This window comes from Alligator mississippiensis, chromosome 3 (assembly GCF_030867095.1).
Source record: "Alligator mississippiensis isolate rAllMis1 chromosome 3, rAllMis1, whole genome shotgun sequence".
In the NCBI taxonomy this organism is placed as follows: Eukaryota; Metazoa; Chordata; order Crocodylia; family Alligatoridae; genus Alligator; species Alligator mississippiensis.
The window spans coordinates 280,860,200-280,882,260 of NC_081826.1; the positions used below are offsets into that span (position 1 = coordinate 280,860,200).

The 22,061-nt window shown below is 45.5% G+C and overlaps 1 protein-coding gene across 2 annotated transcripts in view; it reads left to right on the forward strand.

The window, feature by feature from the left end:
* The window catches only part of NPR3 (natriuretic peptide receptor 3), a 60,885-nt gene that overhangs the window by 25,763 nt on the left and 13,061 nt on the right, over positions 1-22,061 (forward strand). For both annotated transcript variants that reach the window (XM_019495935.2, XM_019495936.2), the window contains exons 4-5: positions 17,947-18,082; positions 21,358-21,452. In XM_019495935.2, coding sequence (XP_019351480.1) covers positions 17,947-18,082; positions 21,358-21,452 — 231 coding nt within the window. The remainder of the gene's footprint in view (positions 1-17,946; positions 18,083-21,357; positions 21,453-22,061) is intronic.

Genomic DNA, 22,061 nt, shown 5'->3' on the forward strand with positions numbered 1-22,061 from the left:
ATTGTTTTGTTACTGTAACAAGAAAAATGGCTAAATATTGCTTTGTCCTCACTGTTTTTATTATAAGAATCACTAAAGATTGTGTTAGAAAGCATGAAAACCTTAAGATGAATAGAATACTTCATTTCTAAATAACAAATACAATTTTTCTAGTTAAACATCTCTATAGTCACCAATAAATTACACTTTGGACTAGGATCTAAAAGTGTTTTACAGGCATTAATTCAAAGAGTTAGTGAAATGTTATTAATCAAGTATATAGTCTGGTGAATTTCTCCGTGCTTACAGGATACATTTTTGATCTGTAATTCCCCTCCTCCCCAATATTTGGTTAATTCTATATGTACTTGGATTTTATTATCAATATTTTTTTGATACACAAAGGTGAAATTCACGTGATAATGTATTCACTGAATAATTTAGCTCTGGTATCAAATAGTGCTCCTGATTAGTTAAGCCTGACAGAACAGGGTGCTGGAAGCCTGGGCATGCTCGGGGAAGCTTGGGCTTGGCGGGCTTCCAGCACCCCATGCACCGTCCCTGCTACCTGGGAATACCCAGGAATGGGCTGGCTTGCCCCTGGGCAGTGCGGGAAGGTGGCAGGCAGGTGGCTCAGTGTGCTGGCAGCCAGAGAAGGCATCAGAGACAGTGCACGGGACACTGGAAGCCTGCCAAGCCCGAGCTTCCCCAAGCACACCTGGGCTTCCAGTACCCCATGCACCATCCCTGCTGCCTTCTCTGGATGTATCGCTGCAATTTGTTACATAGAAAGCTAAAATACATTGGATGTGTTTTACTTCGCTATGTAACAAAGTCATTTAAATCAAAATATGCCGCTGCACGTGTACAGCGTGATGAAATTGAAGCATAATATACCACTGCAGGTGTAAACTGTGACAACATTAAACCAGTAAAGAATGATTCTGAGAGCCACTCTAATTAAAGTGCCTGAAGCATCTTGTGTATCAGCTTCCCCACGCTCAAAAATGGCAGCAGGAGCACTTAAACTAAAGCTCATTGAACAAGCTTTAGTTAAAGCGCTCCAGCTGCCATTTTTCAGTGTGGGGACAATGAGACACGTGACGCTGGAGTCTGAAATACGGTAACTGCCACTCTCCAGCAGACTCAATTAATCTGTTACTACAGCGCGTCGGAGCAACCTCACTGCACATGTATAGGTACCCTGAGGCTAGAAAATCTATGGCAGGCAAGCAACCATAAGCCCCCCATGTCTCTGTTTAGTGGCCTAGGGACTGGGCCATCCTTTGTCTTCCATTTGAGTCTGCACATTTCAAGGGAAAGCCAGGACTGAAAGGAGATTTCTTCTTTTTCTCTTTTTTTTTTTTTTTTTTGCCCTTTATTGCTAGGCTGTGAGTGGCACAGAGCCCCTGTGGTACACTGGGGCATCAATAAGTTATTTCATTCAAACTCAGTCCCTGGGATGGTGCTTACAAAAGTCTAGCAAATGAGGTTAGCTAGGGGGAGTTGTGACCACCACATGCTATGCTATCCATAATTCCCTCACTGGTACTTTGTGTTCTTGCATCTAACTGTTCTTTTTTGATTGATACTTTGATCAGAAATACTTTACTATGTATATCTATGCTGTGTACATACATGGTGCCTAATACTATAGGTCCCTGATCCCTCACTGGGGCCTCTTAGCATTATCACAGGAAAAATAATAAATGCTTATCAAGGGACGGGGAGAGAAGAGCACATATCCTTCCTTCCCTCGCCGCCACGGTTGCAAACAAGTTTCCTGAAGGTCAAAAGAACACTGTGCCTCAAGTACGCTAATACAAAGCTGCATTTTTTTAAGTAAATGTTTTAAACTACAGTATAAGTCTTAATCCTGGGGAACACACAAAATGTGGGAAGCCTTTTATTACCATCCAGATAATACTGTGTGTCACACTGTGAAAGGTAAAGATTGTTTTTCACATTGAAAGAATGTGACTGTGCTTGAGGGAGGGTTTCCAGAATACTGTAGAGTCTTTCACTGTTCGAAAAAGCTCTTGAGGGCTTGATCCTACAACTCTTACTCAGACAAGTAGACCTAGTGACTCCAGTGGGACAGCTTGCCTGAGGGAAGGTTGCAGGATTCAGTCTTAAGTCTCCATATAACTAATTACCATAATACTTCTCTGTCTTCTAATGGTATTTGTCCTTCAAACATCAATTGGCCAGTTCTGGTCTAATGAGCAAGTATGTTCTTGGGCAATTGCCAACTTAATTATGTATTTCATTCTTTAAGCACACAGTTAAGATCAGTGAACACAGTAGGTAAAAGACTGCTCTCGGTTACATCTGTGCTGCCCTGAATTTGGCTTAGTGCCCTATATTCTTTTTCAAAGGTGAACTGAATATTGAGGAAATGGCCTTTTCTCTTTCCCTTAACAGGAGCTGCTTTTCTTCCTGTTTCTTTGAACCACTAAAATCCAAATCCATTAGGAAGCAGCTTTGTTGCCTGGGGGAGTGGGGTATATTTTTTAACGTGAGAATTTAACACACAGCTTACATTAATAGCTTTGCAGCTCTTCCTCCACTTCAACTGCTGTGCTGAAGTTGCAATCTTTCAAACTTCCAGTGTCCCACTAACCTCAGTATGGAAGCAGGTTCAAGTTTGTAGCAATGTACCTGAACTTTAAACAGTGTCGACTCATCATAGTCACAACAGCTGCTTGGCTAAAGCCCATTGCTCTTGTCTGCACACTGTTAAACTGAAGAGTACTTGAAATCCAGCTATGAGTTCTGTAGCTGGAGCCCACCTCTAATTCCTAAACACTAGATTATACTCATGGTCTGTATTATAAAATAGAATTAGGAGGTAAGCTGATGTTTCATTTGCTGATATTATGCAATTATAAGAATAATACAGATAAGATGATATAAGATGCACTGTCAACACACTGCTCCAATAGGGACTAAAGGTTAACACATGCCACTGTTAAACAGAATGTTGAATTAATGCTTTGAAACGCATTTCACTGCATAGTGTTGCATGAGAATATAGGGCAAAACAGTCTGTAGATATATGGCATTGCCCTCTTCAGCTTCAAGTCTAAGAATTCTGCATTTGACCGAAGGGTTCAGTTGTACCCATGGATTTGACTGCTGTATAAAAACATGTGGCTCCATTTGATATCTCTCCTCATTTGTAACCTCACAAATTCCTTGTCAGCTGCTGTAGGGGGTGTGTGACTCTACAGTGTATTGTACAGCTCTGATAACAAACACCAGGTCCAGTTCTGAGTCCCTGTCTTTTTCTAACACATTTAATTTGATCTAAGCTATACTAAATATGTCATGTAAATGAAATATGACATGCTCAACCTATGGCCCATAGGCTGGATCCAGCCCATAGAGCCATGTTATCTGGCCTCTGGGGCTCCCCATGGGTCTAGAAATTTGGTGGTGAGGAAATGATGGCAACATGATTCACTGTGGCTCCCAGAGCCATGGGAAACCCCGTGCACTAGACCGGCTGTGGCCAGATCTGGTATGCGGCATCATGCTGGATTACCAGATTACACCTATGGACTGACCCAACATTGAATCAGGTGGTCTGATGCCACAAATGAGATCCAGCCACAGACTGGCCCCATGCCACTCATCCATCTAGCCAAAAGGCCAGAGAGGTTGAGCACCACTGACATAAACTATGCGTTGTTGCCATATGGTGTCCAACTTCCTTTTCTGAGATGCTTAAGGCTATGGAGTTCTGTAGTTTTGTATTTCCCGTTTCTCCAGAGCTTCCCTTTGAATTTTGGATTCCAGCAAATTAAAAATTCAATGGAAAATTCACTTGTAACCACTATCTTACAGGTGCCATATTTTCTTGTATTCCAAATGCCCCAAATAAAACATGTATATTGGCTTATTTAGAAGGCAAAACATATAAATGTTTTTCCAGAGTCATGGCCAATTATGTGACAAAGATTAAGTCCTCCTGGAAACAGAATATCTAGGAAGTGTGGCATCCCAGGAGACACTCTGGGTGAGATGGCAGGAAATTCCTAATGTAGCAGGACAGCAACAAGGTGAGGCCCCCAAGGGTTACAAGGACAGTAGTAAGACTCTTAGTTCTTTACTGTAAATAGTTCTCTTTGTAAGTTCCTGTAAATAATCAAGATATACTCATCAAGGCTATGGACTGCAAGCAGTAGCTCACTCATCCTCAGCCAGCTCAGTGGTTCTGAAGGTGAGTGAGAAAAAAAGCTGCTGCCTCACCAGCAGCTGTGAGAGGGTTAATACTGGACTCTGCACCTGCACTTTGTAGCCCCAGGTAGAAGTGGAAGCCAGCTTGGCACATCTACATGTGCAATTAATGAGCAGAAAGCTTACTGTACAGTAAAATACTGTGCTGTAAGCTTTCCCTGAGAGCATGTCTACACGTGCACCTGTCAGGAGCAAATCTGCTCCCAACAGGAGAAGTTCAAGATTTCTGCCCTGGTCTACTACCATATGGCAGTCAGGGGGAGCTCTGGGCTGGCAGGAGGTACCAGGGTCGCACCTGGACTCCAGGGGATGGGAGCAGCTGCCTTCTACCCCAAACCCCTGCTCCAGGCAGCTGCCTGCTGCCCAACTCACACTCTCATCTTGGAGCCTGTGTGGGGACAATGTCCCCTAACCCTTGCAGCAGGTAGGTCCCAGGTCTGATACTGGGGCCCAGGAGCTGCCTGCTGTGGGGCCAGGGGTATCCCCCACCATGCTCCTGTGGGATACTCCATTTGCCCCAGCATCGCAGCATTCATGAGCCTCCTGGTACCTTGAGGTATGTAGAAAAAACATTTAAAGCTGTGCCTATGTTCAAATCTCTCTGAATCAATTTAGAGGGTTCTGATTTGATTCGGAGAAATTAAAGAGTCTCTTGATTCAATTTGGATTCGGAGATTCAGCCACTGAATCGGGCCGAAGCTGTGCTGAATCGAATCAGGGACCAAAGCTTTGCACAGCCCTAGCAGCTTGCTCTGGAGCCAGGGCAGAGCTGTGATCTGTAGCCTGCACACTCCAGGCAGGAGCACACACACAGGGGATTGCAGCTCTGCCACAGCTCCTTGCAGTGGTGACAGCCTGGTCTGAGCCGGGGCAGAGCTGTGATCCCCTGCCTGCATGCCCTTGCCCAGAGCATGCAGGCTACAGATTGTGCCCTGGCTCTGGAAAAAGATGCCCCTATTCCAAGTTCCCAGCAGCTCTGGAGCAGCCCCCTGCACTGCTCTGCCATGTGCACTACCACATGGCTGAGGCTGGGCTCTGTGGCAACCCCAGCCTGAGCTTTACTGTGCAAGTACAGCTGGGTTCTCCATGGAGACCGGCCCAAGCCATGCAGGCAGGGGCGGCTGGGAAACAGAGTCCCCGGCTGACCAGATGTGGCCTGCGAGCTGAACTTTGCGTATCCCTGCACTACAGCAACATGTAAATGGAAACTGGCTCTATTATAAGACTGTGGATCTTTCATAAAGGGTCACTGATCCTCTAGAAGTCTAAAGAAGATGATAACAACCTAAACTTCATTCTAAACTCACTCACCCATTGGTTAATGTTAGGTACACATGTGTTCCCCCGCTGAGATCCTGAATGGTGGAGGGATAAATAATAATATCACCAAGAAAGCTTTTTCTGAAGTGTTAGCAAAGCTGCAAAACCGGAAATGTCCTAGGCCAGGGATGTTCAGAGCTACTGGTAGAAATCTCTGAAGTGCAGATGCTGCTGTAATAATATCAAGAGGTTCTGGACAATGCTGAAATTCATGGAAAGGATCACACTGAAGAAGCTAAAATTGTCAGATGTAAGTTATCTAAAGGATTTCAGATCTATAAGGGTGTGTGTAGACAAAACAGGGACCATAAATTGAAGCGGTAAGTTTTAAAAAACACCGCTTCTATATAGGGCTTTTTAAACCCCCATGTCATGCACAGGCCCCACTGACTCACCTGCCTCTCCGGCGGCAGGGAGAGGAGGGTGAGCTGCTGGCGGACAGAGCAGTCCCTGGGCTGCAGTTGGACAAATGTGCTGTACTACATGTCCAATGCTGAGGTGTGGTTAGGCAAACTAACTTGGAGCTTGTGGATAAAACCATATTAAATTACTGGACATAGAGCAGTTTTACAAATGTTTGGGAATAAAGCAATTTCTAGGGAGCAAATATAACAAAATACAAAAAACGGCAATCAAGAAGGATGTCAGTAGATTGGAATGCACCTTTGAAGACTGAATTACATTGCAAAAACAAAAAATACATCCATAAACATCCAAGTTAAGATCCATAGACAGGAAGGTGATGATGTCTTTTGACAAGGAAGGTACTGCAAGGACCAGTAAGAGGCTGCATACTGTAAGAGGGAAGGAAGAGGACTCTTGAAGTTTGAGCAATGGTTTGGTGGTAACTTGAGGAATTAATTTAAGTAAAAACTCACTCGTACCCCATGATGTTGTTAGGGCTCCTTTGGATTTCACATCTAAAGGCATGGGAAGAGAAGCACCACAAGTGAAAATGACAAGGTCAGCTCAGAAAGAGATAGAGAAAAGACATGGTGGGTTTGTTTTTGTGCTTCCCATAGACCAAATCTGTCAACATTTGATTGAAATATGGAGGACTCCATAGTAAAAGGACCAGACAGCTGCAACCAGCACTTACAAAAACAATATCCTGAAAGAAGACATGCCTGATGTGTACAGACTATGCAGCCTCACAAATGTAACAATCTGCCATTTTTTTAGCAGGATCCAGGTCCATGCTAGTCAGGAATATACTGGTCTGGCACAATTCTGTGGTCAAAGTAATGCATCAGCCACTGGCTAAAAAAACCCCCTGATCTCTGGGATCAGCCCTCTATATAAGCACAGCCAACAGGAGTGCTGGAAGATGACAAAGCCAACATTTATTTGGATCATACCATGCCACACAACCAACCAGACATCATGGTTGTGGGTGAAGCAGCCATGACACCTCATACATATCATACTCAACAACAGAGAGAAACTTAGAAGGTACCACAATCTGATCACAGAAGAGAAGGTGATTTAGTGCCACAGAAAGAGGAGTGTAATACTAGTAGTGGTGTCCATGAATACAGTTATACTGAAGGGCATCTGGAAAGGCCTGATGGCCTCTCTGAAAGTGAAAATCTTACTTAAAAATGTATGTTCCTCTGTGTGACAAAAATTAACTCCCAAAGCTTGCTTTCTGTGAATAAACAGACATAGCTTACCTCTTTGCTCTTTTGCACTATGTTCTATGTACACAGTAGCATATGCTATGGTTCATAATAAATAATAATAATGTATTGTGGTTTGATACAAAATTATACATCAGCAGAGACTCACTAAATTCCACTCAGTTTTATTTGCAATACTCAAAATGCTTTACAATATTCACAATGCTGAAATCAGGTAACTTTCTCTGTGGAAACATCAGATACAAACTTGAGTGCCAGAAGTTAGGCACCTGGGTTCAATCCATGAGTCATTGAAGTCAATGGAAACATTTCTATTGACTTCAGTGAGCTTTAAGATCAAGCTCTTACATCCATGTTAATTGTGTAAAATGCCCTGATTCTTTTCAGGCCACCCACAACTCTCACTGAAGTCACAGAGAGCAGTAGCTACCCAGCAATTGTGAATCAGGGCACTGGTTATCCTACTCAGGAACTGGATGTCTACATTTAGGTATTCAAGTTCGAAAATGTTATTTATTTCACATAGATCTGTTGAGACTGATAGCTAGACCCTCACCAAGCGTTAAAAAGCTATATTGCTGTGAGAAACAACAGTGTGACAGTGCAAAAACACTGCTAAACAGCCTAAGTAGGATATTGAAATGTTTGGGTCCCATGTAGCGGTTACTTGGCTGTCTTTCCCATAGGTAGTATTTTGCATTGCTGTATAAGCTGTTAACACCTTAGCATGTGTATACAGTGTGATTGCACTACAGCTTGGGGAACTGTAACTTTGAATTGCCTGATGTTTGTGCATGTAAAATCAGAATACATGATTTGGCATTGATATAGCTGTTGCACCTAATTTCCTTGGAGGGTCCTTTTTGGTAGTGGAAGATGATTTAATAGAGTAGAAAGGGAAAACAAATGGAATAACGTGTTTGTTTGATTGTTGCTTTCAGCTATGTAGATAATGTAGTTTGCACACTTCTGTGGCTCTCCACCAGGAGTATCAAACTCATCTGGCCCTGTGGGCTGGATAAAGGGCTGAGGGCCAGTTCGCAGGCTGGACTGGAACCATAGACAAGCCCTGCATGCTGCGTGAGACCCATGGACTGGCTCTGTGTGCTGCATGAGATATTTTGGGCCAGTTTTTAAATGTTTGAAAAATTTCCCTGCACAGCTCTGCTAGAACTGGGTGGGTGTCATGAAGTTGACATTCAAGCTTCTCCAAAGCTCAAATGTATTTAAATCAGCCCTTTGAGATGGGAGAATGGACTCAGCAAAAAAAAAAAAAATAGTTGCCATGAGTAAGGATTTCTCCCCAAAGATGAATTGAAAAGCAAAGTAAAATAAATTAACATAATTAGAACACAGCTTTGGATTTAACCTTTGATCCTAGGTGGAGACTAACCTTTCATAAAGTATAACCTCTATGTCTTTCAAGAAACAAGTTCTTACAAGGCAAGACAAGAACGTTCAATCCTCTTCAAGTGGGAAGTTCTTACCCTGAATGCTGTTTTAAACAGAAAAGAAACTGCAGTTTTCTTCTATACTGATAACCAGGCAGAGCCCTTGTCACAGACCCACAACAGAGACAGTGCTCCATTTCCAAGCTGAAGTGACAAGCCAAACGTCTAAATTTGCACTGGGAGAAGGAAGCCTGGAATTATGGTTTTGATTTCAGCCCCTCTCTACACCTATCAGCTGAAGCAGGGCTAAATCCACTCCGGCTGAAGCAGGGCTAAAAAGGGGAGAAGACCAAGACCCACACAACTGCTCTTCATATTGGAGCATAAGACAGATTCAAAGCCTGACCTGGACATAAGACAGATTCAAAGCCTGACCTGGAGAGCTGAATGACTAGCTGTATGAACCCCCAAGCCATGTCCATGGGCATTGAATTCTGCACAGTGAAGCCATTTCTTTACTCAGCTTTTACAGCAAAGGTTTTTAAACTCATTTTGGATGTTACTCATACATTGATCAATTAGCTGACTAAATGGATTTTGACAGCTGATGACAGTTGGCAAATTAACATGTTACATTGGAATGCCTCTGCCATGGACAAAAGAAGAGACAAATTGCTTTCCTGAAAACTGATGCCAACATCAAACTATAAATCAGCCAGCAGGGATGCAGAGCAACCCAAACAGCTCATTCTTTCTCATGACAAAATGAGTGTCACTTCCATGAAAGCTGACGTTTGATCATCCCAGAGTCCAAGCGTGGTGCATAAAGCAGTTACCCAGCACTGTCCTTTTTTGACCCATGAAAAATTAAGCCCTCTAATATCATCATCAGCAGGAATTGGCCTAGGGTACACTTTCTCTCAGGCAGCTCTTTACAGTCTCCCCTAGAATGGCTGTTATAGAGTCCATTTTTTCTCACTTGCTTCCTCCTAAGGTAAGGATAACCGTGTTTCCTGGTAGCTTTACTCTTTAGCTTCCCTGTAGACTTTGCACTGAATTCTTCTGAAGTTCATAAATATGAAATATTTCCTTCTCTTATGGCAATGGCTGCTTTCTTTTTCCAAATTTTTGACACGTTTTCTTAAATGAAACGTAGGTGAGATTTAAAACATCTGCAGCCCCAAGGCAGATGTCAGAGAAACTTTAATTCTAGCAGCATAAGAACCAGGATTAACTATGCAACTGGTTCAAGGGGTGAAAAAATATCCTGTGTACAATTACATGAAAAAGAACTTGATTAGTTTAATGCAGACAATTGACTATGGAATTCTTTATTATCTATGGAGTGTTTATTTACTACATATTATCTTTTGGCATTTTATATGTTCAGGTAAAACTCAGAGAATTTGAACAGCTCTTTGTGTTTCTGAATTTCTAGCTGTTTAAATGCACTGAAGTTAATGGTAAAATAAATATTGTTTCTAAGCAGTAGCATGTGTTGCAGAGGGGTGTTTTTCACCAGGCATCAAGAAGAGACCCCATTACAAACCCAAATCTTTGCTTATTCATTGGCCAGTTGTACTACTGGCAGGCACTTTTCCAGTATAACTAAACTGTGAGTGAATGGGACCACCCTCCTTTTGGCTGAAAAGATAATTCATTCTGAATTACTTTGCACCAGGCCAGGATGTGTTGTGGTTTTGATATGTGAACTTTTGCTTACAGAAGAAGAACACTGAACAATTTAGAGTGCTTAAATGCCTATTGCCATGTAATGGGTCCAGACTTTAATTCAAGCTCCTAATGTAATTTACAGTGTCATCTGGTATTAGTTATTTTTAGGTAGCCATTTGCTAAGTACTGGCACAGCTAAGTTGCTATGTACAAAACACAGATATAAAAGACAGCTCCTAACCCTTGAGGTTTAAAATCTAGGCTTCAGGCACCATAAAATGAAATGTACGGGGAGAATCCAGGGAGATTGCAAATTTAGATTATAATGTGCAACCCTTAATTGCAATAGTAAGTGTTCACATGATGAATTCCACTGGAGTCAAAGCCATTTTCCTTTAAATTCCTAATTCCCACCCCCATTTTTCCCCCTTTTTTCTCATTTTTTATGTAAGAAACAAAATTCTAGGGCACAATTTAAGACTGTACTTGGCTCTGTCATGGGTACACAGTGGTGTAAGGGTACAAGGAGACTCATACTGGCTGCACTCTGGACAGTCATGAACATGGGGCTCTCTTGTGCAGGAATCTATCCAGAAGTAAAGCATGCTCTCTTCTTCCCTCATCAGTAGAGCACATGCTTTGCTCTCCTCTTTTAAAAGGGCTTGCATAGTGAGCACGTGTGCACACAAATGCACAGCAATGCTGTCAGGCATAATAAATCCAATTCTTGTAAATTTAATCCCTTTCAGTCAGAGAGGAATGAAATCCACATCTTTCACATCCCAAGAAAGTGTCCTAACCACCAAATTACAGGGTAGGTTGGTCGGGGCAATGGAAGGCCACCCTGCATCCCTCCTGTTGAGGCTAGAGCACCATCTTGGAAAGGCTCGTGGGTTAGATCAAGCAAGAGGAGAGCCTGACTCTGCTGTCTAGTGACTAGGATATTTAGCTAGGAAGGGACTTGCTATCCCCCAAGAGTGTTCATGAATTTTCCATTAAACAACCATTGGATAAGAAGCAGAAATAGCCTTGAGAGCAGGGATCAGAAACCAGGACACCCCTTTCCTCAGTGAACACCCTGAGCTTTAGTCTTTAGAGTCAGGTTCTCTTGCCATGTCTTTCTGCACAGTGACCCAGTCACACAAGAAGGGGTGTGACCTGCTCTTCCCTTCAATTATTCTATTAGTGCACTGTTGATGAAAGAAGATGAGGCCTGGAACCCAGATCTTCCTTAGCCCAGTAGCCCATAAGACTACCATGGTTAAGGCACACCAGTTTCTGCAGCCAGTGGCACACATCACGGGAATGAGGCAGCCAGCCTTGCATCCAGCTGCCTTTCACCCCTCACCCCCCCCAACCCAAATGGCCTATTTATAACTGGTTGACTAGGGGCAGTATTCAGCACAAGTCCAGAGCAGGGCTTGCAATTCATGCTTCTAGAATCATAAAAAGACCTCTTACCTACTCTGTCACGGTGCCCTTCCTAAGCTTGGGTATTATATAAAGGGTAAGCACCACTTCTTCCCTTGGTAGCTGTGTTTTTGAAAGAAACTAGCTGTGTTAAATTCAGTGGTGTTGGTGTGCATTAGGGACATCCTGAATGCTCCTACAGAAATTAGGATCCTCCAGAGATTCAGGCATGGCTCCTTCTAGTTACTGGATTCCAATAGGAACTAGGCATCAAACTGCTCAGACCAGGACAGTTGAACAAACATTCAGAAGGCAGAAATGCAGGCAGTGTGGAAACTTTCAGATGAATAGAGGTGCCCACTGAGTTCAGGCATTTCTGAGGATAGCAGCTGCTGAACAGGGGTTTTTTGGATTGCAGATTGCACCTAAAGTCTGCCAAAGTCCTCTTTGGTTGCCTAAGTTTTCATCAATAAAATTCCCCAGGTGCCTGAATGCCTGAGGCTGAGCATGTCCAGCCCTTCCTAAATGTGGCAACACTGAGAAGCTAGATGCATGAACTTTGATGGCATTTACATACTAGCCATCCCATTGCCTCTCTTGTTGGCAGGGCCCAATCCAGTAGGCATTTGGAGCACACCTACTACGTCAGTCCCTACGCAAAATGCAGCTGATAAAGATGCACCTTTTTTTGGCCAATGACTACAGTTCTTACCCAGACTCATAGATTTCATAGACATTAGGGCTAGAAGGGACCTCGGAAGATCATCGAGTCCAGCCCCCTGCCCAAAGGGCAGGAAGTCAGCCGGGTTCATAGGATCCCAGCAAGATGAGCATCCAGTTTGCTCTTGAAGGTGTTCAATGTGGGCGCTTGAACCACCTCCGGTGGCAGGCTGTTCCAGACCTTGGGGGCTCGGACAGTAAAGAAATTCTTCCTTATGTCCAGCCTGAAACGGTCTTGTAGTAGTTTATGACCATTCGACCTAGTCGTCATCCCTTGGGGCGCTCTGGTGAACAAACGTTCCCCCAGATACTGGTGGTCACCCCTGATAAACTTATAGGTGGCCATCAGATCACCCCTGAGCCTGCGCTTTTCCAGGCTAAAGAGCCCCAGGGCTCTCAGCCTGTCATCGTAAGGTCTGCTTCCCTGACCTCTGATCATGCGCGTGGCTCTTCTCTGAACTCTCTCAAGCTTCTCCACATCCTTTTTGAATTGTGGAGCCCAAAACTGGATGCAGTACTCCAGCTGCGGCCTCACTAAGGCCGAGTACAAGGGGAGAATGACATCCCAGGATTTGCTTGAGAAGCATCTATGGATGCAAGCCAGCGTTTTGGTCGCTTTACTAGCCGCAGCATCGCACTGCAGGCTCATGTTCATCTTGTGGTCAATGATGACCCCCAAGTCTCTTCCTTGCATAGTGTTGGCCAACATAGCACTGCCGAGCCTAAAAGGGTGCTGCGGGTTTTTCTTCCCAAGGTGGAGAACCTTGCATTTATCGGCATTGAACACCATCAGATTCTCGTCCGCCCACTTGCTGAGCCTGTCCAGGACAGCCTGGATCACCCGCCTGTCTTCTGGTATGGATGCTTTTCCCCAAAGTTTGGTGTCATCAGCTAACTTGGCCAGTCTGCTTCTGACTCCAGTGTCCACATCATTAATGAAGATGTTGGACAGTATGGGTCCAAGGACAGAGCCTTGGGGGACCCCACTGGTCACAGGACACCACGATGAGTGACTCCATCAATTACTACCCTCTGGGTCCGACCCCGGAGCCAATTTTCCAGCCAGTGGATCGTGGAGGACCCAAGGCGACAATTGGCCAGTTTCTCTAAGAGGCGATCATGGGAAACCAGGTCAAAGGCTTTTTTGAAGTCAAGATATATGACATCAATCTCTTCTCCCTTGTCCAGGTGATAGGTCACCTGGTCGTAGAAGGAAATGAGATTGGTCAAACAAGACCTACCCGCAACAAACCCGTGCTGGCTATCCCTTAAGATGTTGGCGTTGGCCAGTCCATTAAGGATGGCCTCTTTGATAAACTTTTCTAAGATCTTCCCCGGGATAGAAGTCAGGCTAATGGGCCTATAGTTAGCCAGATCCACTTTCCTCCCTTTCTTGAAGATAGGCACCACATTGGCCTTCTTCCAGTCTTCGGGCACTACACCAGAGCGCCAAGAGTTTTCAAAGATCTGCGCTAGAGGCTGAGCTATGATGCTTGCCAGCTCCTTAAGTACCCTGGGGTGAAGATTGTCAGGGCTGGCTGACTTGAAGGTATCCAGCTTCTCAAGATGTTCCTTCACAAAGTCAGCATCAATGGAGGGCAGGGGATCACCCTCATCCAGACTTCCCTGTCCCATAGCGGACATGGGCATCCCATGGGACTGATGAAAGACTGACGCAAAGTACCTATTTAATAGGTTGGCTTTTTCCTGGGCATCTGTTGTCAGTTGCCCCATCTGGTTCAGCAGGGGTCCAACGTTGCCCCTGCTTTTCCTCCGGCTCCCCACATATCTGAAAAAGGACTTTTTATTGTCCTTGATGCTCAAAGCTAGCTGGAGTTCAGTTGCAGCCTTGGCTTTCCTGGTCTGCTCCCTACAGGACCGGACCAGTGCAGAATAATCCTCCTTGGAGGAGACTCCCATCCTCCATCCTTTGTAGGCCTTTCTTTTTAGCCTCAGGAGGTCTGCTAGGTCCCTGGAGAGCCGGGGGACTGCTGTGCCCTCTTGCTGCCTTTCCTCCGAGATGGAATAGACTTAGTTAGTGCATTGAGGATCGCTCCCTTGAGGAGCAACCACTCTTCTTGAACTCCCCTCTCCCCGTGGTCATGGTCCCTTAGGGCCTCACTAACAAGCCTCCTGAGCTTGTCAAAGTCGGCTTTCCTGAAGTCAAGGACTTGCATGTTGCTGACTGCCTTGCCAGCTTTTCGGCAGATGGTGAAGGTGATCAGCTCGTGGTCGCTGTCACCCAGCTTCCCATCAATCACTAGGTCGCTGACTAGGTCATCCCCAGTAGCCAGCACCAGGTCGAGCAGCGCTTTGCCTCTCGTTGGTCCATAGACTTCTTGAGTCAGGTAGAGGTCATCCACGCACGAGAGGAAGCTTTGCGACTGCTCAGATTTTGCTGAGCGATCCTCCCATGAGATGTCCGGGTAATTGAAGTCACCCATGACAACCATGGTCCTGGAGCAAGCGGCCTCAGCCAGTTCCCGGGCAAACTCCTGGTCAAGCTCAGGACTTTGGGTGGGAGGCCTGTAGTAGACTCCCACCATTGTGTCCCCTGTGCCGTGTTCCCCACGGATTTTAACCCAGAGGGTCTCCAGCCGTCCACCGTGGTCACCAATATCGGCTTGCAAGGACGTGTAGCTTTCCTAAACATAGAGAGCTACACCCCCGCCCCTTTTCTCTACATGATCCCTCCTGTACAGGGTATAGCCATCTATCCCCGTGGTCCAGTCATGGGTGGAGTCCCACCAGGTGTCCGCTATCCCTATGACATCATAATTATTTGCATTGAGCAGGAGGGATGTGTTCCTTCTGCTTATTCCCCAAGCTCCTGGCATTTGTGTACAGGCAAGCAAAGTGCCCCCTGGGGGGCTCCTTCCTTGCCCACAGATTGTACCAGGGCTGGGGCAGGGGTGGGCTCCCTTAAGTGCCTTGACCTGCTGGCTTTGCAAGGATTGCTCAGCGGGCCAGCAGTGGCAGTAGTGCCCCCGTCCCCCAGTGGGCTTAGTTTAAAGCCCGGTGGAGCAGGTCAGCCAGTCTGGCTGAGAAGAGCCTCCTCCCTAGGGGAGAGAGGTGGAGGCCATCTCTTCCCAGCAGCTCGCTGCCTCTCTCGCCAAAGAGCGGGCTGTGGTCTTGAAAGCCAAAGCCTTCCTGACGACACCAGTGCCACAGTCTTTGGTTGACCACGTGGATCCTCCTCTCCCTCCTTGGCCCATAGCCTGAGACTGGGAGGATCAACGAGAACACCACCTGTGCCCCCAGGCCCTTTAGCCCCACTCCCAAATCCCTGTAGTGCCTCATGACCTGGCTGGGAGCACTCTGAGCCATGTCATTGGTGCCCACATGAATTAGGAGCATGGGATAGTGGTCTGTGGGTTTGAGGAGCTCTGGGATCCTCTCCGCAATGTCCCGGATGCGGGCCCCTGGGAAGCAGCAGACTTCCCGGGCTAAGGGGTCGGAGTGGCAGATTGCCCCCTCAGGAGAGAGTCTCCCACAACAAACACCCTACGTTTTGTCTTGGGGAGAGCAGGGGTGGGAGCTGCAGTTGGGTCCATGTTGCCTGTGGGAGCCGGCAACTCAGCAGGCTCTGCTGGAGCGGCAAGAGGTGCGTACCTGTTGCTCAGCTCCGGCGGGGCAGGGGCCTTGGTGCAGCGGGCCTTAGTGCCCTTGACCACCGTGGTCCATGCCCCTGCCTGGACAGAGCGGGAGGTCCCGGAGTCCTCCTTTGGCCTGGAGGAAGACTGTAGTCTACCCTCCGCCTCCCGGGGGAGAAGGGCCTGGCAGTAGGAGTCTATCTCCTGCTCGCAGTCCCTGATGGCACACAGTCCCTGGACTGTGGCCTGGAGCTCCTCCAGCTGGCGCGCCAGAGACCCCAAAAGGGAGCAGACCCCACAAGGGGAGGTCGCCATGCTCCCAGGCCCCAGAGCCTGAAAAAGGGACAGGCAGCCCCCGCAGCCGAGAGCCAGGGGCTCCATCTGCGTGGAGCCCGGAACCAGGGGCTCCGTCTGGGTGGCTGTCTCTGAAGTGCCGGGGGGGGCCGCGGAGCCCGAGGGGACCCTTGGGGTGCAGCGCGTGCCCATCCGTGTCATGCCTCTGGAGGCTGGCTACGGCTGGGACTGTCTACCCTGGGGGGCACGCTGGCAGGGTCCTGGGCCCTCCCGTGTGAACTCCGCGCTAACTCACGCGCCGGCAGAGAAGCGCACCTGTTTGCGCAGCCTGTTCGCGTGGCTCCCTGGGGGGCTGAGCGAAGTAGGGGCCTGGGCGGGGCTTGACCCGGCCCTGCCCCACTCAGCCGCCGCCTCCCACACACACACTAAGGGGTTAGCCCCCTCTCTCCACGGGCCCTGCTTACCTCCGGCTGTGCTGGGGGTCAGTGGGGGGCTCCGTGGCTGCTGGAGGGTCTCTGGGGGGCTTCGGGGGAGTGGGGGCGCAGCAGGCTTTCACCCGCGCGTCTCTCACTGCTCCCGCGTCTAACTGTGGCTTTTTCCCTGTCGGCGGGCCCTTTTAAACGGCACGCATGCAGTTTAAACTGATTCCATGTATCAGACCCTGGTGCTGTCCCTGGCTCATCCTGACAATCGGCTGATTGTCAACCCTGGCTCTGGGCCTTTGGACACCCAATTTTCAATTTTCCAATGCCGAGGGAGCCCAGAATTATAATCTTGGGCTCCACCTGCACTGGGAAGTTGGGTATAATTGGGAACTGATCCCCAGTCCCAGAATCTGGCCTCCTTCCATGCACGTGTGATATGGCAGGAGGTGCGATTGTTGGGATCAGATCCCATGATGCATTTAAATGAACATCTGTCAGGGGCCTCCTGGTCAATTTTCAGCTTGTAGCTGAACCAGGAAAAATGAAAATATCCAGATCCAGCACCAAGATACTTTTTTTCTTTTAGTTTACCATCACCCTTCGAACTTAGCCCAGATCATTTTTGTACTGTTCAGCTCATAACTCTTGCTATCAAATGGGGAAGCACAGAGAGGCTGAGAGCCTTAAATCTAGCTGCAAGAGTATGAAATTACAGTTTCACTCCTTGGAAGGGCAGCACTGCTTTACAATACAGGGTGTTTGTTTTGTGAATTTGTACTGGAAAGTGACATTTCATTTAGCTCATGCCATTTCTGAAATAGCCATAAAAGATGGGAAACTTTTTTTTTCTAGCAGCTCCAGAGGATGTTACTGTACAGGGCAAACAGTTCGCTCTGTTGTTCATTTGCTAGTGGAGAGATGGTCTGTTGAGCAAGATCCAGAATCAGCAGAAGTAGAGGGAGTAATCATTAAACAAACAAATCCAGCAGCATAATCAGAAAAACTTCCTCTCTCCAAAAGCATGATGAAGAGAGGATATTTTCCAATCTGTGAGGTGTGCTGTACAAAACAGACAGCTAACCATATGTGGGTTTCTAGAACTCAAGCTGGGGCTCCAGTTTTACTAATCTAATAAGTCTATAAACTATAGCTGTACATGTTACCTAACTTGCATAAGGGTTGTGGAGTCTAACCCAGTGTAAAGATAAATATTTTTTTTCATGTGGATTAGTGACGAATGCTGTTGTATTGTTTTTAGGTTAATATGTTTGTGGAAGGATTCCATGATGCCATTCTTCTCTATGCTCTGGCATTACGCGAAGTCCTAAGGTATGGCTATAGTAAGAAGGATGGAGCAAAAATTATTCAGCAGACACGGAACAGGACATATGAAGGTAGGAATCAATCTAGTATTCCAGATGTCAGTGTCATTACAGTTCAGACTGTGACTTAGTGTACAGCTAGGGCATATATAGGTAAAAAGGTTGGAATATTTGCTTCTTATTAAAACATACACATTTTTAAGATAGCTCAAATAGCTCAGCATTTTCAACGTTTTTTCATAACATCCCTACAGGTATTACTTGCTCAGAGGAGCTCTTTATAAGTTAATGACCCATACTAGGCTTGTAAAGAAATGCCAATAATGTTCCCAGACTCCTTCTTTGTTTTTGAAATGATTACAGCAGCCAGCCTTGCTTCATGTGCATCTATTAGCTCTTGAGATTGCTTCATCTTTTCCATTTAGGTTTTTTATCTTAAAACAATGGGTTTGATAAAAGCATATGGGTGCCACTTTTTCCTTGCTGTTCTGAGTCTTGGAGGGCTCCCTGTTTATAAGAGTTTTGTTTATTATCTCATTTGCAGCCAGCAAATAGGATTGTGGCTTTCTGTCCTTTGTATTTAGGGTCCTGGTTCTATAGCACCTTAAGCAGCTGCATAATTATACACACATGCACGACCCTGGTGATGTCAAGTCACATGTGCTGAATTTCTTGCACAGTAAAGGCCTTAATAAGGAAATTGAGTGCATCACCAGATCCATCCATCATTTCTTACAATACATTACTCTTTTAGTGTAACATTAATAAGGTTTTCAGGGGAAGTACTTAAGAGAGAGAAAATATTTGCTTTAGATAAGAAATCAACAATTGACTCAAAAATGTAGCAGCAAAAACATACTGACCAGATTCCCAGCTGAGATGATTATGTACTCTGGGCACAGCTGTGGAGAGTGGAAGATGATGACTCCAAGTCACCTTTCTGTTCCCCTGACATGGTGCAGAACAGATGTCAAAATGATCCCCAGTGTGACTTTAAAGGACCCTGAGGACTGCTCTAAATTATGCTGGCTGCAGGAGTCCTGCAGGAACCCCTGAATTAGCTGAAAATCAGGTAAAGTACGGTATGCACCACTCCATCCCCTCCCATCCCTGGGACCCCATAGCACACTCCCTGAGAATTCCCTTCTGCTAATGGAACTGTTGGCTGCACCTTTACAGCAGCCGCTATGAACTGATATTCAGGCACAAAACATCTATCTTATTTTCCCTGATTTTCTGCTGTAGTCCTCCAAGAACATGCCAAATATATGCTCCTTCAAGTTTCTTATAAAGACACATGCTCCAAATAGTGCGACTAAAGGGATGCGCTATGGTGTCTCAGAACTACGTTACTCATAAAAACAGCCAAGAGAAAAGAATGTTCCTTTTCCTTGCTGGTGAAATCCAGGTCCTTGTTGCTGAATAACCTCTCTTCCATCACAGCCATTTTGAAAATTCAGAAATGTTGAGCTGCCTGGGCACAGCATGGAAAGTCAAAAAGGACACATATGTCCCCCTTCACCTCCTCATCCCAGTGTGGTACAAATATTTGTAATTATGGGTCTTATACTGAAAAGGGCCTTCAACTTAACCTCTTGGTACCTTGGACTCTAGTACTGAAACCAGTGGGACTCCATACTGGAGCCAGGTGTTCCTCCATGCAGAGTTTACTGAAGGAATAGGGCTTCCTTCAGCGCCTGAAATGTTGCAGGCAAAGGTAATTGGAAACTTAAGTGCTACCATTTAGATTTCTAACCGCATGGACACCTTCCCTTGGCATGCGTCCATGGCTCCTCACCCTGTAGGAGATCCATCAGAAATCCAACTGGACATGAATGCCATTTAAAGAAAGTGTTCTCTAGTTCCCTCTCCCTCTCCCCTGCACAGTTTGGGGAATACCTGTGCCTCAGAAAAGCAGTTATGACTAGAACTGATCAAAACCATTCTGTTTGCCCGGTTTTCCATATGAAAATGCTGATTTGACTAAACCAAAACATGTTGAAATGTTTCAGTTTTACAGACATTTTCTCTGAAAAATTATTAAACCAATTCAAAGTATAAATATATAAATAAAGTAGTCAATATGAAGTGTTTCACCCTAACAAAAATAGAACAAAACAAGATTGTTTCATTAAATCAGAAGTGTTGTTGTTTTTTTAAACGATGACTTAACATTTTAATTTCCCTTTGGGTCTATAGAAAACATTTTAATGTCAAAATAGCCCAGAAAGTTTTGACCACCTCGGGTGCTGACTTCAGACAATATGGTTTTTGGTGGCCTATGCCAGCAGGTTGTGTGTTTTAGTATTTGCCCCCTGTGTTGGTTTAGGGCCCATCAGTCAGATGTGGTATAACAATTCCCTAATTTCACAGCCTCGCAAACCTAGGCAAGGAAGCTCTGTCTCTCTGTAGGGGGCTTCACCTTTAGTAATGCTTACTCTGTAATCCTGCCTTCCATTACAGTAACATGAATCAGATTTGTGTTTGCCTACTGTAGATCTACACCTAAAATTAGGATGGTAAACCTTTGGTTAATAGTCTGTGTGTCTACAGTTATAGTGGGATTAACCTTTTGAAGTTCATATGTATTAGTAAACACAAAGCGAAGATAACGAGAGGCATATTAGTCTACAGAGCATTTAGGATATATGGCTTGGATTCAGTTAAGGGCTTACAATTACAGGTAAGCCTATGGGATTTAAGGAATATATTTAAGTGGTTTACTGAATTGGGGCCTTTAAGATAAAAGCCACAGGGACAAATTCTGCAATTGCAATGAAGAAGATGAGGTCTAAGTAGGGGTAGGATTTAGTCCAAAATAGATAGGACCAGCAAACTGCATCAATATAAGCCCATATATCAGTCAAGTAAAGACTGTAGTGAGCCAGATATACTGGCACTCTGGGTTTACCACCACATGGGGCTACAGACTCTCTCCTTGAGCTCTGCTCCAGTAGCTCAGCTTCACTTGAGCACTTCACTCTCTCTATCCCTTGCTCGCTGACTCAGGACTCATCCCTATGTAAATTAATTTGCATGAAATGCATTTTTATTTTTATTTCAGCACTCCCGGTTTCTGGATTCGATTTTTTTCACATATTCCCCAAACAGCCTCACTTTTTCTTTCTTTTTTTTTTTTTTAAGGAGAAATGTTAAGAATTTAGGAATGCAGACACTGAGATGAAATTACAATTTCTTTTGGAATGCCAACAAAAATGCCGGGAGACTGATGAGATTTCCTGTCATATCGGTCTGTGAAAATCTGTCCGCTCATTTTCTTGTTTTCCTTGGAAAGGTCCAGTATTTTAACTAGTTAATTTTCTAATTCCTCACATGCCATTCCCTAGGCATTGCAGGGCAGGTGTCCATTGATGCCAACGGGGACCGATATGGGGATTTCTCAGTAATTGCAATGACCGACCCAGAAACAGGCACACAGGAGGTAAGGAAATAAATGTACTCTCACATGTCTGGTGCTGAGATGCCCTAGAACAGTGCCAGTTTAGAGTATCACCATGTCACCTGTTTACTCAATTCCTTGCACTAATGGTACAAAACATTGGATCCTAATTTGGTGTGGATTTCACCCCTGGGTTTACAGTCACTAGAAGCACTATGTATCATTTCAGTCTTAAGTCCTCAGTACAGGGTTCATAGATTCACAGAAGTTTAGGGCTGGAAGGGACCTTGGGAGCTCATCAGGTCTAGCACCCAAGCTCTGGGCAGGAAAGACTGCAGGGGTCAAATCACTTAGGTACAAGTAGGACCTAAGTGACCTTTGGCATCTGGAATGAATTTCACTCTGAATTAATATGTATGAGCTACTTGAATAGGGAAAGAAATGATCTGTAATTGAAACCCAACAGAGTTGATAATAATTCTTCCCATTAAGATAAGCTTCTTGGCAGTTGTGCATGGTGCACGAGGGCAGAATCTGGCCCTTTATCTTCATTTTGTTTTCTGCATGAAGTGTGTGACTGGGCACTTTTAAAGCACTGCACAGCCATGCTCTTCTGTCAGGGCATGGCTGTAGAGCACTTTCAAAGGGCTG